Source organism: Loxodonta africana, chromosome 4, assembly GCF_030014295.1.
Source record: "Loxodonta africana isolate mLoxAfr1 chromosome 4, mLoxAfr1.hap2, whole genome shotgun sequence".
NCBI classification, from domain to species: Eukaryota; Metazoa; Chordata; class Mammalia; order Proboscidea; family Elephantidae; genus Loxodonta; species Loxodonta africana.
The window spans coordinates 160,208,168-160,220,754 of record NC_087345.1 but is presented as its reverse complement, the minus strand read 5'-3'; the positions used below and the strand labels follow the sequence as shown (position 1 = coordinate 160,220,754).

At 35.2% G+C, this 12,587-nt stretch overlaps 1 protein-coding gene across 1 annotated transcript in view; it reads right to left on the bottom strand.

The window, feature by feature from the left end:
- Nucleotides 1-12,587, bottom strand: part of MALRD1 (MAM and LDL receptor class A domain containing 1) — a 956,759-nt gene that overhangs the window by 560,651 nt on the left and 383,521 nt on the right. The window contains exons 22-23 of the mRNA XM_064284901.1: nt 4,648-4,804; nt 724-834 (exon numbers count right to left, since the gene is read on the bottom strand). Of these exons, the coding sequence (XP_064140971.1) occupies nt 724-834; nt 4,648-4,804 (268 nt within the window). The remainder of the gene's footprint in view (nt 1-723; nt 835-4,647; nt 4,805-12,587) is intronic.

The following is a 12,587-nucleotide window of genomic DNA, read 5'->3' as shown; positions in this document are numbered from 1 at the left end:
TTGTCTGGTTCACACTGCTTATCCAAATCTTAACAAATCTTAATAGCAAGTCTCATCCTCCAAGAAAATTCCCCCCGAAACCATTGTCCATGGACCTCTTTCTTGATCATCCACAAAACCTAAAATCTATACCAAATATCTTGGCATGTAATTATTTTAAGTTGTACTTTTTTAACCTGTGTACTACTTATACTTGTATTTAATTATTCAATGTGTATAGGACTTATTCTACTAATATTAATGTAATCTACATGAAGGCAAATACAGCATCACACAATTCTGTGCCTTCCAACAAATATTTTTCAGTTAAGTAAATGTATCACCTAGAATAAGATTCAACAGCATAAGTTTTACAAAAGTCTATCTTTTTAATTAGGTTTCAAATAATTTAATTAAAGTCCCTGAGAATGTATTTTTAAAATAGAGATATGGGTCCTTTATATGTGGGAGGCTGATTTGGGAGTGGAGGCTGTCACTTGAATTAATGTTCCTAGAAGTATGATTGCTTAACTGGGAGAAATTAGGGCATTCTGGAATTATAAATTGCCTACTGAAAATGCCATATGGAGTGTTAAATGCTGTGACTGCCTTTTCATACAACACATCAAAAAGGGACAAGGAGGACAAAAAAAAAAAAAAAACCTATGAGTGGAAGAAATAAATCAGGATGAAAGAAATTAATCTACAAAATTCCTTTATGATATAACTACTTGGATTACAAACCTGTACATGTGAATGAATGCCTAAAAACACTTCTACTTTTTTCCACTGTGCACCCTGCTGTCCAGTTTGAGCCCACAATTTAGAAGTAACGTTGCCTTTCTTGTTCAATACCTACAGATATAAAATCAAGAAAAAGGTGTTTAAATATTTTGTCTTAAAATGTTTTAAATGTCTAGAATTTTCCAATGGAATTTTTAAGAATTATTTTAATTTCATTACTGAATCCCTGAGAAAAGAGCCTGAGACACTTTTTATTAAATGTTATCGTTTCTTACTATGAAGTTACGCACTGTGCCCCAGGGTACCTCACAAGCTTCTGATCTAAGGGTATGCATGGATATCTGTCAGTCAAATGCAAAGGTATCTAGGAACAATCTTCTTAAGAACTGTTAACTTGTTCGCTTTTTTAAAAATCTGGAAGCAGTAACAATTCCAATTTTATATATTAAATAATATTCATGTGGTAGGATGAAATTGTATGCAATTACTAAAGCATTCATTCAAAAACAAGCTTTCTCATCTACTTGGTTTCAGTGAGAGCGGTGTAAGTCCATTAAACTGTAACAGCACAGATGGCTGATCTAAGTGGCTACCTACTCAAGCTGTGCCAGTAAGAGTTCCCTCCCTGACAGCCTTGAAACCAACAAATCCTCACTATAAAATAGCATACCCTTATTCTAAAAAATAATTCAAATTATTCTCAGCAGACAAATTAGCTCTGCTTTTCTTTGCAGAATAAGAAATCAATCATCAAGAGAGCAATGATAATGGGAAGAATGGAAAAATTCCAGTTTTTAAAATAAATGACATATGGCATATTCAATTCTTTCAGAATGTTACTTTTTAAAAACACAATTTATAAGCCAAAGAATAATTCAGATAAAGGATTTGTGACGGTTTTGATTTTTGAATGTGCAGGTAACTTTAATGGTTTTATTACCATATTTTCACACAAATAATGTGCACTTTCTATGTTTGTTTGCCAACCATGCCCTCCCCCCATTAGGTACTGTCATAAGTGCCAATACACCAATTTTTTAAGAGAAAATTAGCATAGTGCCCTTACAAAAAAAGTTCTTCAGTAGGAGGAAGATATGGTTAGCAAACAAAAGTAGAAGGTGTATGTTATTTGCATAAAAATATGGTATACATAATTTTTAATTTAAATTTAGGTTATTATTTTTATAGAACTAAAGTTTCCAGAGTCATGCAAAAAGTAACATATCGCTAGAAAACAATCATAAAATTCAAGTTAATTCAACATATTAACAAAGTCATGAAAACATGATTTCGAACCAAGACATAAAGAGCATTTTTGAAGAGTACTGGAAAGAATGTACAGGAAACAGATCTTGTTTATATGAATATAACACTATACACCATATTTTTAAGTAAATAATGCACAACTTCTATGTTTGTTTGCCTCCCCCTGTGAGGTATTTTCGTAAGTATGTTATGCTAACTTTTTTATAACAACAGCATGTAAAAAAATTGGCATAACGGCACTTATAAAAATATCTTGTGGGGAGAGGGCATGGTTGGCAAACATACATAGAAGGTGCACATTATTTCCATAAAAATATGGCATCAGTAACCAAGGATATATGTGTTCATATAACACTTTAATGGAACATTTAATGTTATTTTATTCAGCCATGCACAAAGTTAGGGATCTTGTGTACCAAAGTAATTATTTAATCATTAATTATTTACGAAATTCTAATACAACTTTATAATTTTTCACCTACTAATACAAAATCTTATTTTAAAAAAGCAAAAGCATGTTTCAGGTAAATTTAATCTTAACTACAAGATATACCAGGTAAAAAATTTTCATTTTACTTATGAAAAACCTGCAGTAAGTTTTATTAATTGCTTTGCCAAAAACCACTTGGAGAAGTCATTGTTAAGCAAGTAAGAAACTTAACTTCAAGGCTTAAGGCTATTTGGACACTCTTGTAGATTATCAGACACACAAACACACACATACACACACAAATATACATCTAAACTTTTTTTTTACAAGTTTTAATTTCATAAACAGGATAATTCTTCCAAAATTGACCTATAAATTTAACATGTTTTCAATATAAAACACTAATAGCATTTTTGAAGGCAGGTATATTTATTCTAAAATTTATTTTTAAAAAAGAATATTATGAATGGACATATTATAGAAAAAAAAACAGCAATAAGAGATGGAAAAAAAAACCTAATATTAAAATTACAATCAAGCTACTGGGAAGGAAGTGGTCAAGCAGCTGGCCTCTAGTCTACTTCTTTCCCATTATTGGGAAAGATGAATCTCTTTGCAAACATGTCTAATCCAGACCTCTTAGCAAACGAATTAATAGTATTTGAGAGGAATAGAGTCCTTATCTATGGAATATTTTAGCAAGATATCCCTGGTCTAAAACTGCTCATAGTAAACAACTATGGCATCTATGAATTTGTTTTTCAGATATGGCTTCCGAGAAAACATCATGTAAGCTATAAAACTAAGCGTAAAGGGAAAGGTTTCAAAACTGAGTTAGCTTCTTCTGCATTAATGATGTCATCTATACATATTATATACAAATATTACTTATTATTCTCAATCAAGACATGTCCAATATGGGGACTTGTGTTAATATTCCAGAACTTCTCTCTGTTTTGTATATATCTTAGTTCACTAAAAGAAGCCAAAATCCCTTGGAGAAATGGTTAATTCCGAGGATGAGGCAGAATAAAAATAAGGTGAGTTTAGAACATCTTGTTGACCAGAAAGGAAGAAAATTCTTAGTGAATTACGGGGCTTGTCAAACAGATATCAACGTCACCTTGAAGGGACTCCTACTAATCAAATACAGAAAATTTTGAGCATCAAAATATATAATATAAATAGATTATATATAAGAAACATAAGTCCATACTGATATCAATAAATGGATCAATGTGTCCATAAATGGAGAGAAGAGAATGTTTTTCTTTACAATAAAAAACCAATCTATAGATATAGATGGAACAATGGAGTTAGAAAATCACAATTAAGCAACCATCATAATAAAATTCATTCCAGCAAGAAACGCCAACGGAAACTAAAACTAGTGGTAAGAATTGGAGCTAAAATCAAGAGTGTACATAGTTTCAAAGTATCTCTTCACAAAACATTGATAGCAAAGGCCACAAAAGTAATGGGACGGATCAAACAAATACCATTAGGATGCAGTGAAAAAAACACAATGCATTTATATTGAACAAATCCAAATTGAGGGGAGATCTATTAAATGATTGGGCTATCCTCTTTTAGAAGATCAAGGTTCTAAAAGGGTAGGAAAAACAAAGGAATTGTTCTAGTTTTAAACACATTAGAAAGAAATGACTACTGTGCGCAATATGTGATCCTGTGTTGGATTTTTTTGCTATAAAGGGCTTGGCTGGGGCAACTGGAGAAAAATCAGTCTCTGTGTGAAGGGTATATGGGAATTGTCTGTGCTATTTTTGATACATTAATGTGACTTTGAAACAGTTTTAAATATTTTTTAAGACATACACAATTCAAAAAGACTATAATGTAGCACTACTACCATCAAAGACGACAAGAAGACACATTCAAATATTATCAGAGTGTGTATTTGGTTGTGTTATACTCATAACACTGATACTGAAACCTACATGACACATTTCAAATGTAAAATGGTATTATACAGAAGATGTAACCTCAGAATAGAGATAATAGTCTGAAATTAAATAGAAAAAAAAATTACCTATTAGTCATTCAGGTACAATTCTGCTAGGCTTTTTTTCCCAATCATATCATTTTGAAACTAGTGAAAGGTTGATAATTGTCCATTTTCATTAGCAGACTATATTTTAATGACACTAAATTATACACTATGAATTTTCATACAGCAATTTCAGAAACTGCAATTGCCTGGGAAATACCTGGAGAGAACCAACTGTGGCACCATTCATATGAGTCCAGAACAGCAAGGTACATTTTGGTCCCGTAAGTGAAAAAACAGGAGTAAGAATGTCAGCCATGTCACCAAATTTTCCATTCGAGCTATCAGCATACAGGTACCAGCCATCCACGGTATTTCTGTGGAAAGTATGATGTGTTTATTAGGATGAAAAAAACAAAAAAAGAAGAAAATCGTGGAATATAACATAGTTTGTCATTGGCTATATTTTATTGTTCTATAGATTCCCCTAAGAGTATAGCAATACACCTCTCCTCACTTATTGACATGGTTAGGTTCCAAAGACCAGGTTGTTATGCAAAATTGACATTATGCAAAAATGGAGGATGATCATATCAGATCACAAAATGGAGAACGACTACATCATTATATAACTGACAAATTACATCATTACGTAACTGCCAAACCACTGAGAATCATGGCCCAGCCAAGTTGACATATAACCTTAACAATCACAGCCACATTATTCTTGTCTCACAGCTTGATGTTCATTGCTGCCAATTATATGTTGTTACTGAGCAAAATAGACAGTAGATTTTTCACTGTTGTTGTAAATGTGAAATGTTGCATAACAAAATAGTCAAAAGTAAAGAGAAGGTATAGTTCTACCATCTTGACTTTGAATCCACAGTCATTTTAATAATATCCTTTGGTTCAATATGCACAAATTATGGCAAAAGCAGAAATTCACAGATCTAATCTGTAATGACTTGGTTTTGTTGTTTGTTTGTTTTTACAATAATACCACAAATACCTGGTTTAGTTCTTTAGAGCTCATTTTCATGTGGATAAAATGAGGCCTGGAACCGTTGGAGACCATTTTAAAAGACACAAAAGAAGAAAAAATGTAAGAAGAACATATAAACCAGAAAGGAAACTAGGCTAGAGTTCAGTTCATAGGCCTAAAAGACCTTACGTTTCAAATTATTATTTCTATATTAATTTAATTCAGTTTTACTTAAACATATTTAAAAGCTGGTGATTTTTAAAGTATATCTTTTCCTCCCTAGATAACAAATTAAAGAAGAAAGATAAATTATAAGAACAATTGAACCGTAAGTATCTAAGTGTTCTTATCAGAAAGGGCAAAGTTTATGCCCCCTTTGAATCATCAATTTTAAATAAGATATAATAAAACATTAAAAACACACTAGGTAATATGTAGGATTTTTTTTTAATATAATTTTTATTGCGCTTTATGTGAAGGTTTACAAATCAAGTTAGTCTCTCACACAAATACCCATATACACCTTGCTACACACTCCCAATTACTCTCCCCCTAATGAGACAGCACGCTCTGTCCCTCCACTCTCTTTTTGTGTCCATTTAGCCAGCTTCTAACCCCCTCCACCCTCTCTTCTCCCCTCCAGGCAGGAGATGCCGGCATAGTCTCAAGTGTCCACCTGATCCAAGAAGCACACTCCTCACCAGCATCCCTCTCCAACCCATTGTCCAGTCCAGTCCATGTCTGAAGAGTTGGCTTCGAGAATGGTTCCTGTCCGGGGCCAACAGAAGGTCTGGGGGCCATGACCACTGGGGTCCTCCCAGTCTCAGTCAGACCATTAAGTCTGGTCTTATGAGAATTTGGGGTCTGCATCCCACTGCTCTCCTGCTCCCTCAGGGGTTCTCTGTTGTATTCCCTGTCAGGGCAGTCAGAGCACCAATCTAGTTCTTCTGGTCTCACGATGATGTAGTCGCTGGTTCACGTGGCCCTTTCTGTCTCTTGGGCTCGTAATCACCTTGTGTCCTTGGTGTTCTTCATTCTCCCTTGATCCAGGTGGATTGAGACCAATTAATGCATCTTAGATGGCTGCTTGCTAGCGTTTAAGACCTCAGAAGCCACTTTTTAAAGTGGGACGCAGAATGTTTTCTTAATAGATTTTATTACGCCAATTGACTTAGATGTCTCCTGGCACCATGGTCCCCAGACCCCTGCCCCTGCTCCACTGGCCTTCGAAGCATTCAGTTTATTCAGGAAACTTCTTTGCTTTTGGTTTAGTCCAATTGTGCTGACCTCCCCTGTATTGTGTGCTGTCTTTCCCTTCACCTAAAGTAGCTCTTATCTATTATCTAATTAGTGAGTGCCCGTCTCCCACTCTCCCCCCTCTCCCCTCTCGTAAACACAAAAGAATGTTTTCTTCTCAGTTTAAACTATTTCTCAAGTTCTTATAATAGTGGTCTTATACAATATTTGTCTTTTTGCAACTGACTAATTTCAGTCAGCATAACGCCTTCCAGGTTCCTCCATGTTATGAAATGTTTCACAGATTCCTCACTGTTCTTTATCGATGCATAGTATTCCATTGTGTGACTATACCTTGGTTTCTTCCTTCTTTTTGCTATTGTTAACAGTGCTGCAATGAACATGGGTGTGTATATACCTGCTCGTGTGAAGGCTCTTATTTCTCTAGGATATATTCCAAGGAGTGGGATTGATGGATTGTGTGGTAGTTCTATTTCTAGCTTTTTAAGGAAGCAACAAATCGATTTCCAAAGTGTTTGTACCATTTGACATTCCCAGCAGCAGTGTAGAAGTGTTCCAGTCTCTCCACAGCCTCTCCAACATTTATTATTTTGTGTTTTTTGGATTAATGCCAGCCTTGTTGGAGTGAGACAAAATCTCATTGTAGTTTTGATCTGCATTTCTCTAATGGCTAACGATCGTGAACCTTTCCTCATGTATCTGTTAGCTAACTGAATGTCTTCTTTAGTGAAGTGTCTATTCATATCTTTTGCCCATTTTTTCATTGGGTTATTTGTCTTTTTGTAGTTGAGTTTTTGCAGTATCATGTAGATTTTAGAGATCAGGTGCTGATCAGAAATGTCATAGCTAAAAACTTTCTCCTAGTCTGTATGTAGTCTTTTTACTCTTTTGGTGAAGTCTTTGGATGAGCATAGGTGTTTGATTTTTAGGAGCTCCCAGTTATCTAGTTTTTCTTCTGCATTCTTAATAATGTTGTGTATACTGTTTATGCCATGTATTAGGGCTCCTAACGTTGTCCCTATTTTTTCTTCCATGGTCTTTATCATTTTAGATTTTATATTTAGGTCTTTGATCCATTTTGAGCTCGTTTTCGTGCATGGAGTGAGGTATGGGTCTTGTTTCAATTTTTTGCAGATGAATATCCAGCTATGCCAGCACCATTTGTTAAAAAGACTGTCTTTTCCCCCATTAACTGTTTTGGGGCCTTTGTCAAATATCAACTGCTCATATGTGGATGGATTTATGTCTGGATTCTCAATTCTGTTCCATTGGTCCATGTATCTGTTGTTGTACCAGTACCAGGCTGTTTTGACTACTGTGGCAGTATAATAGGTTTTAAACCAGGTAAAGTAAGGCCTCCCACTTTGTTCTTCTTTTTCAGTAATGCCTTATTTATCTGGGGCCTCTTTCTCTTCCATATGAAGTTGGTGATTTGTTTCTCCATCTCATTAAAGAATGTCGTTGGGATTTGGATTGCAATTGCATTAAATGTATAGACCGCTTTTGGTAGAATAGACATTTTTATAATGTTAGGTCTTCCTATCCAGGAGCAAGGTATGTTTTTCCAGCTATGTAAGTCTCTTTGGTTTCTTGCAGAAGTGTACTATAGTTTTCTTTGTATAAGTCTTTTACATCTCTGGTAAGATTTATTCCTAAGTATTTTATCTTCTTGGGGGCTACTGTAAATGGCATTGATTTGGTGATTTCCCCTTCGATGGTCTTTTTGTTGGTGTAAAGGAATCCAACTGATTTTTGTATGTTTATCTTGTATCCCAACACTCTGCTGAGCTCTTTTATTAGTTTCAGTAGTTTTCTGGAGGATTCCTTAGGGTTTTCTGTGTATAATATCGTGTCATCCACGAATAAAGATAGTTTTACTTCTTCCTTACTGATCTGGATGCCCTTTATTTCTTTATCTAGCCTACTTGCTCTGACTAGGACCTCCAAAACTATGTTGAATAAGAGCGGTGATAAAGGGCATACTTCTCTGGTTCCCGATCTCAGTGGGAATGCTTTTAGGCTCTCTCCTTTTAGTGTGATGTTGGCTGTTGGCTTTGTATAAGTGCCCTTTATTATGTTGAGAAATTTTCCTTATATTCCTATTTTGCTGAGAGTTTTTATCATGAATGAGTGTTGAATTTTGCCAAATGCCTTTTCTGCATCAATTAATAAAATCATGTGGTTCTTGTCTTTTGTTTTATTTATGTAATACATAGTTTGTGAAGCATTGAATAAAGAAGTGATTCCTCATAAGTGATTCTGGCACTCTTTCTTTGATTCACTTGATTTCTAGCCATTATATAACACATATAGGTGCTAGATACTGTACAGTTTAAACTTCTACTTACTTAATTTTATTTTGAAAGTTTTATCATGTTTCTTGAAAAAAGAAGTGTGGATCACTAATGTCAAATGCTTAGATAGGAGGACTCATTCATTCAGCTACCAAATACTTATTGAGTGTTCAGTCTTTCTAGTCTCGCCTGTGGCTATTCAAGGCATTGGGAATATAACTGAACAAAATAGAACTGGGTTTGGCCTTTGGTTTTATCATTAATCAGGTGGACAACATTGGACATGGTATTTAGTTTCTCTGAACAAATTAGGTTCTTCATCTATAGTGGGATAATTCCAAATATGGTCTTAAGAAAATTAGAATAAAGTAAATGAACTATCGAACATAGTACTTAGCCTTTTTTATGTATAGGAGTTGTTGCTAATGAAATAAGAGTTTAGTGTCCTGCAAATCACAGAGTATATGAGGTAGGATAGTGTAGAGGATGATTATTATATTAATCTAAGTTATATCTCAATGAAAAAGCAGTTCCAGCTTTGTTCCTAGTGTGCCTAATATCTCAGTACCCCAGGGATGCCAAGAACAGAGAGACTATGTGGCCACTTATACATTAAGGTATATAGAAACTGCAGGAAGAACATACACAGAAAAAGAACATGCATAGTTTTATATATATGTGTATATATATATTATATAAATATAAAAATTATATATATATAAAACCCTTTGCAATTGAGTTAATTCCGATACATAGAAACCACATATGAAACACTGGTAGCATAGTGAGTAAGAGTTATGGCTGCTAACCAAGAGGTTGGCTGTTTGAATTCACCAGGTTCTCCTTGGAAACCCCATGGGGAAGGTCTACCCTGTCCTATAGGGTCACTATGAGTCAGAATCAATGGCAACTGGTTTTATACACACACACACACACACAAATATATATACAGATAGATATAGATATATAATTTCCCCCACACTTCTGTCAATTTGTTGTACTGTGGGAGCTACTCAGATTGGAAGGCACTCAAAATATGACTGGGTAAAAGCTGCTTCCTCATAGTAGAGTTGACCTTAATGACGTAGATGGAGTCAAGCTTTCAGAACCTTCATTTGCTGATGTGGCATGACTCAAAATGTAAAGAAACAGCTGCAAACACCCACTAATAATCGGAACCTGGAATGTTCGAAGTATGAATCTAGAATAATTGGAAGTCATCAAAAATGAAATGGAACACATGGAGATTGGTATCCTAGGCATCAGTGAACTGAAATGGACTGGAACTGGTCATTTTGAATTGGACATCATACATCCTACTACACCGGGAACAACAAGTTGAAAGAGGAAAAGTGTTGCATTCATTCTCAAAAAGAATATTTCAAGATCTATCCTGAAGTACAATGCTGTCAGTGATAGGATAATGTCCATACACCTACAAGGAAGACCAGTTAATACGACTATTATACAAATTTATCCACCAAACCACTAAGGACAAAGATGAAGAAATTGAAGGTTTTTACCAACTTCTGTGGTCTGAAATTGATCGAACATGCAATCAGGATGCACTGATATTTATTGATGCTTGTAATGAGAAAGCTGTAAATGAAGAAGTTGGAAATAGTTGGGAAATATGGTCCTGGTGATAGAAATACCAGAGATCAAACGACTGAATTTTGCAAGACCAACGACTTCTTCCTTGCAAATACCTTTTTCACCAACATAAAAAGTTAGGGTTTTGCTGGGTTATACACATGGATCTTGGCAGATGGAATATATAGGAACAAAATTGACTACATCTGTGGAAAAAGACTATGGAAAAACTCAATATCATCATTCAGAACAAGGCCAGGGGCTGACTGCAGATCAGACCATCAGTTACTCATATGCAAGTTCAAGTTGAAACTGAAGAAAATTAGACCAAGTCCACAAGAACCAAAGTGTGACCTTGAGTATATCCCACCTGAATTTAAAGTCCATCTCAAGAATAGATTTCACGTATTGAACACTAATGGCCAAAGACCAGATGAGTTGTAGAATGATATCAAGTATGTCATACGTGAAGAAAACAAGAGGTCATTAAAAAGACAGGGGGGAAAGAAAAGACCTAAATGGATATCAGAAGAGACTCTGAAACTTGCTTATGCATGTCGAGTAGATAAAGCAAAAGGAAAAATGATGACATTAAAGAGTTGAATAAAAGATTTCAAAGGACGGCTTGAAAAGACAAAATAAAGTATTATGATGACATGTACAAAGACCTGGAGATAGAAAACCAAAAGGGAAGAACTCGCTCAGTATTTCTCAAGCTGAGAGAACTGAAGAAAAAAAATCAAGCCTTGAGTCGCAATACTGAAGATTCTATGGGGAAAATATTAAATGGCACGAGAAGGATCAAAAAAGATGAAAGAAATACACAGAGTCACTATACCAAAAATAATTGGTTGATGTTCACCCATTTCAGGAGGTAACATATGATTAGGAACTGATGGTACTAAAGGAAGAAGTACAAGCTGCACTGAAGGTGTTGGTGAAAAACAAGTCTCCAGGAATTGACAGAATACCAATTGAGATGTTTCAACAAACGGATGCAGCACTGGAAGTGCTCATTCGTCTTTGCCAAGAAATCTGGAAGACAGCTACCTGGCCAATGGACTGAAAGAGATCCATATGTATGCCTCCTCCCAAGAAAGGTATTCCAATTGAATGCAAAAATTACCAAACAATATCATTAATATCACATGCCAGCAAAATTTTGCTGAAGATCATTCAAAAGCAGCTGCAGCAGTGTATTGACAGAGAACTGCCAGAAATTCAAGCCAGATTTAGAAAAGGACTTGGAACCAGGTATATCATTGCTGATGTCAGATGAATCCTGGATGAAAGCAGAGAATATCAGAAAGATGTTTACGTATGTTTTATTGACTATGCTAAGGCATTGGACTCTGTGAATCCTAACAAATTATGGATAACATTGCAGAGAATGGGAATTCTAGAACACTTAATTGTGCTCATGAGGAATCTGGCAGTTGTTCAAACAGAATAAGGGGATACTGCATGGTTTAAAATCAGGAAATGTATGTGTGTCAGGGTCATATCTTTTTATCATACCTATTCAACCTGTATGCTGAACAAATAATCTGAGAAGCCGGACTATATGAAGAAGAACGGGGCATCAGGTTTGGAGGAAGACTCATTAACAAACTGCATTATGCAGATGACTCAAGCTTGCTTGCTGAAAGTGAAGAGAACTTGAAGCACTTACTGATGAAGATCAAAGACCACAGCCTTCAGTATGGATTACACCTTAGCATAAACAAAAATCCTCACAATTGGACCAATAAGCAACATCATGATAAGGGAGAAAAGATTGAGATTGTCAAGGACTTCTTTTTCTTTGATCCACAATCAACACCCATGGAAGCAGCAGTCAAGAATGCAAAAGTTGCATTTCATTGGCAAATCGGCTGCAAAAGACCTCTTTAAAGTGTTAAAAAGTAAAGATGTCATCTTGAGGACTAAGGTGCATCTGACCAAGCCATGGTATTTTCAATGGTCTCATATGCACGTGAAAGCTGGACAATGAATAAGGAAGATGGTAAAAGAATTTACGCCTTTGAATTG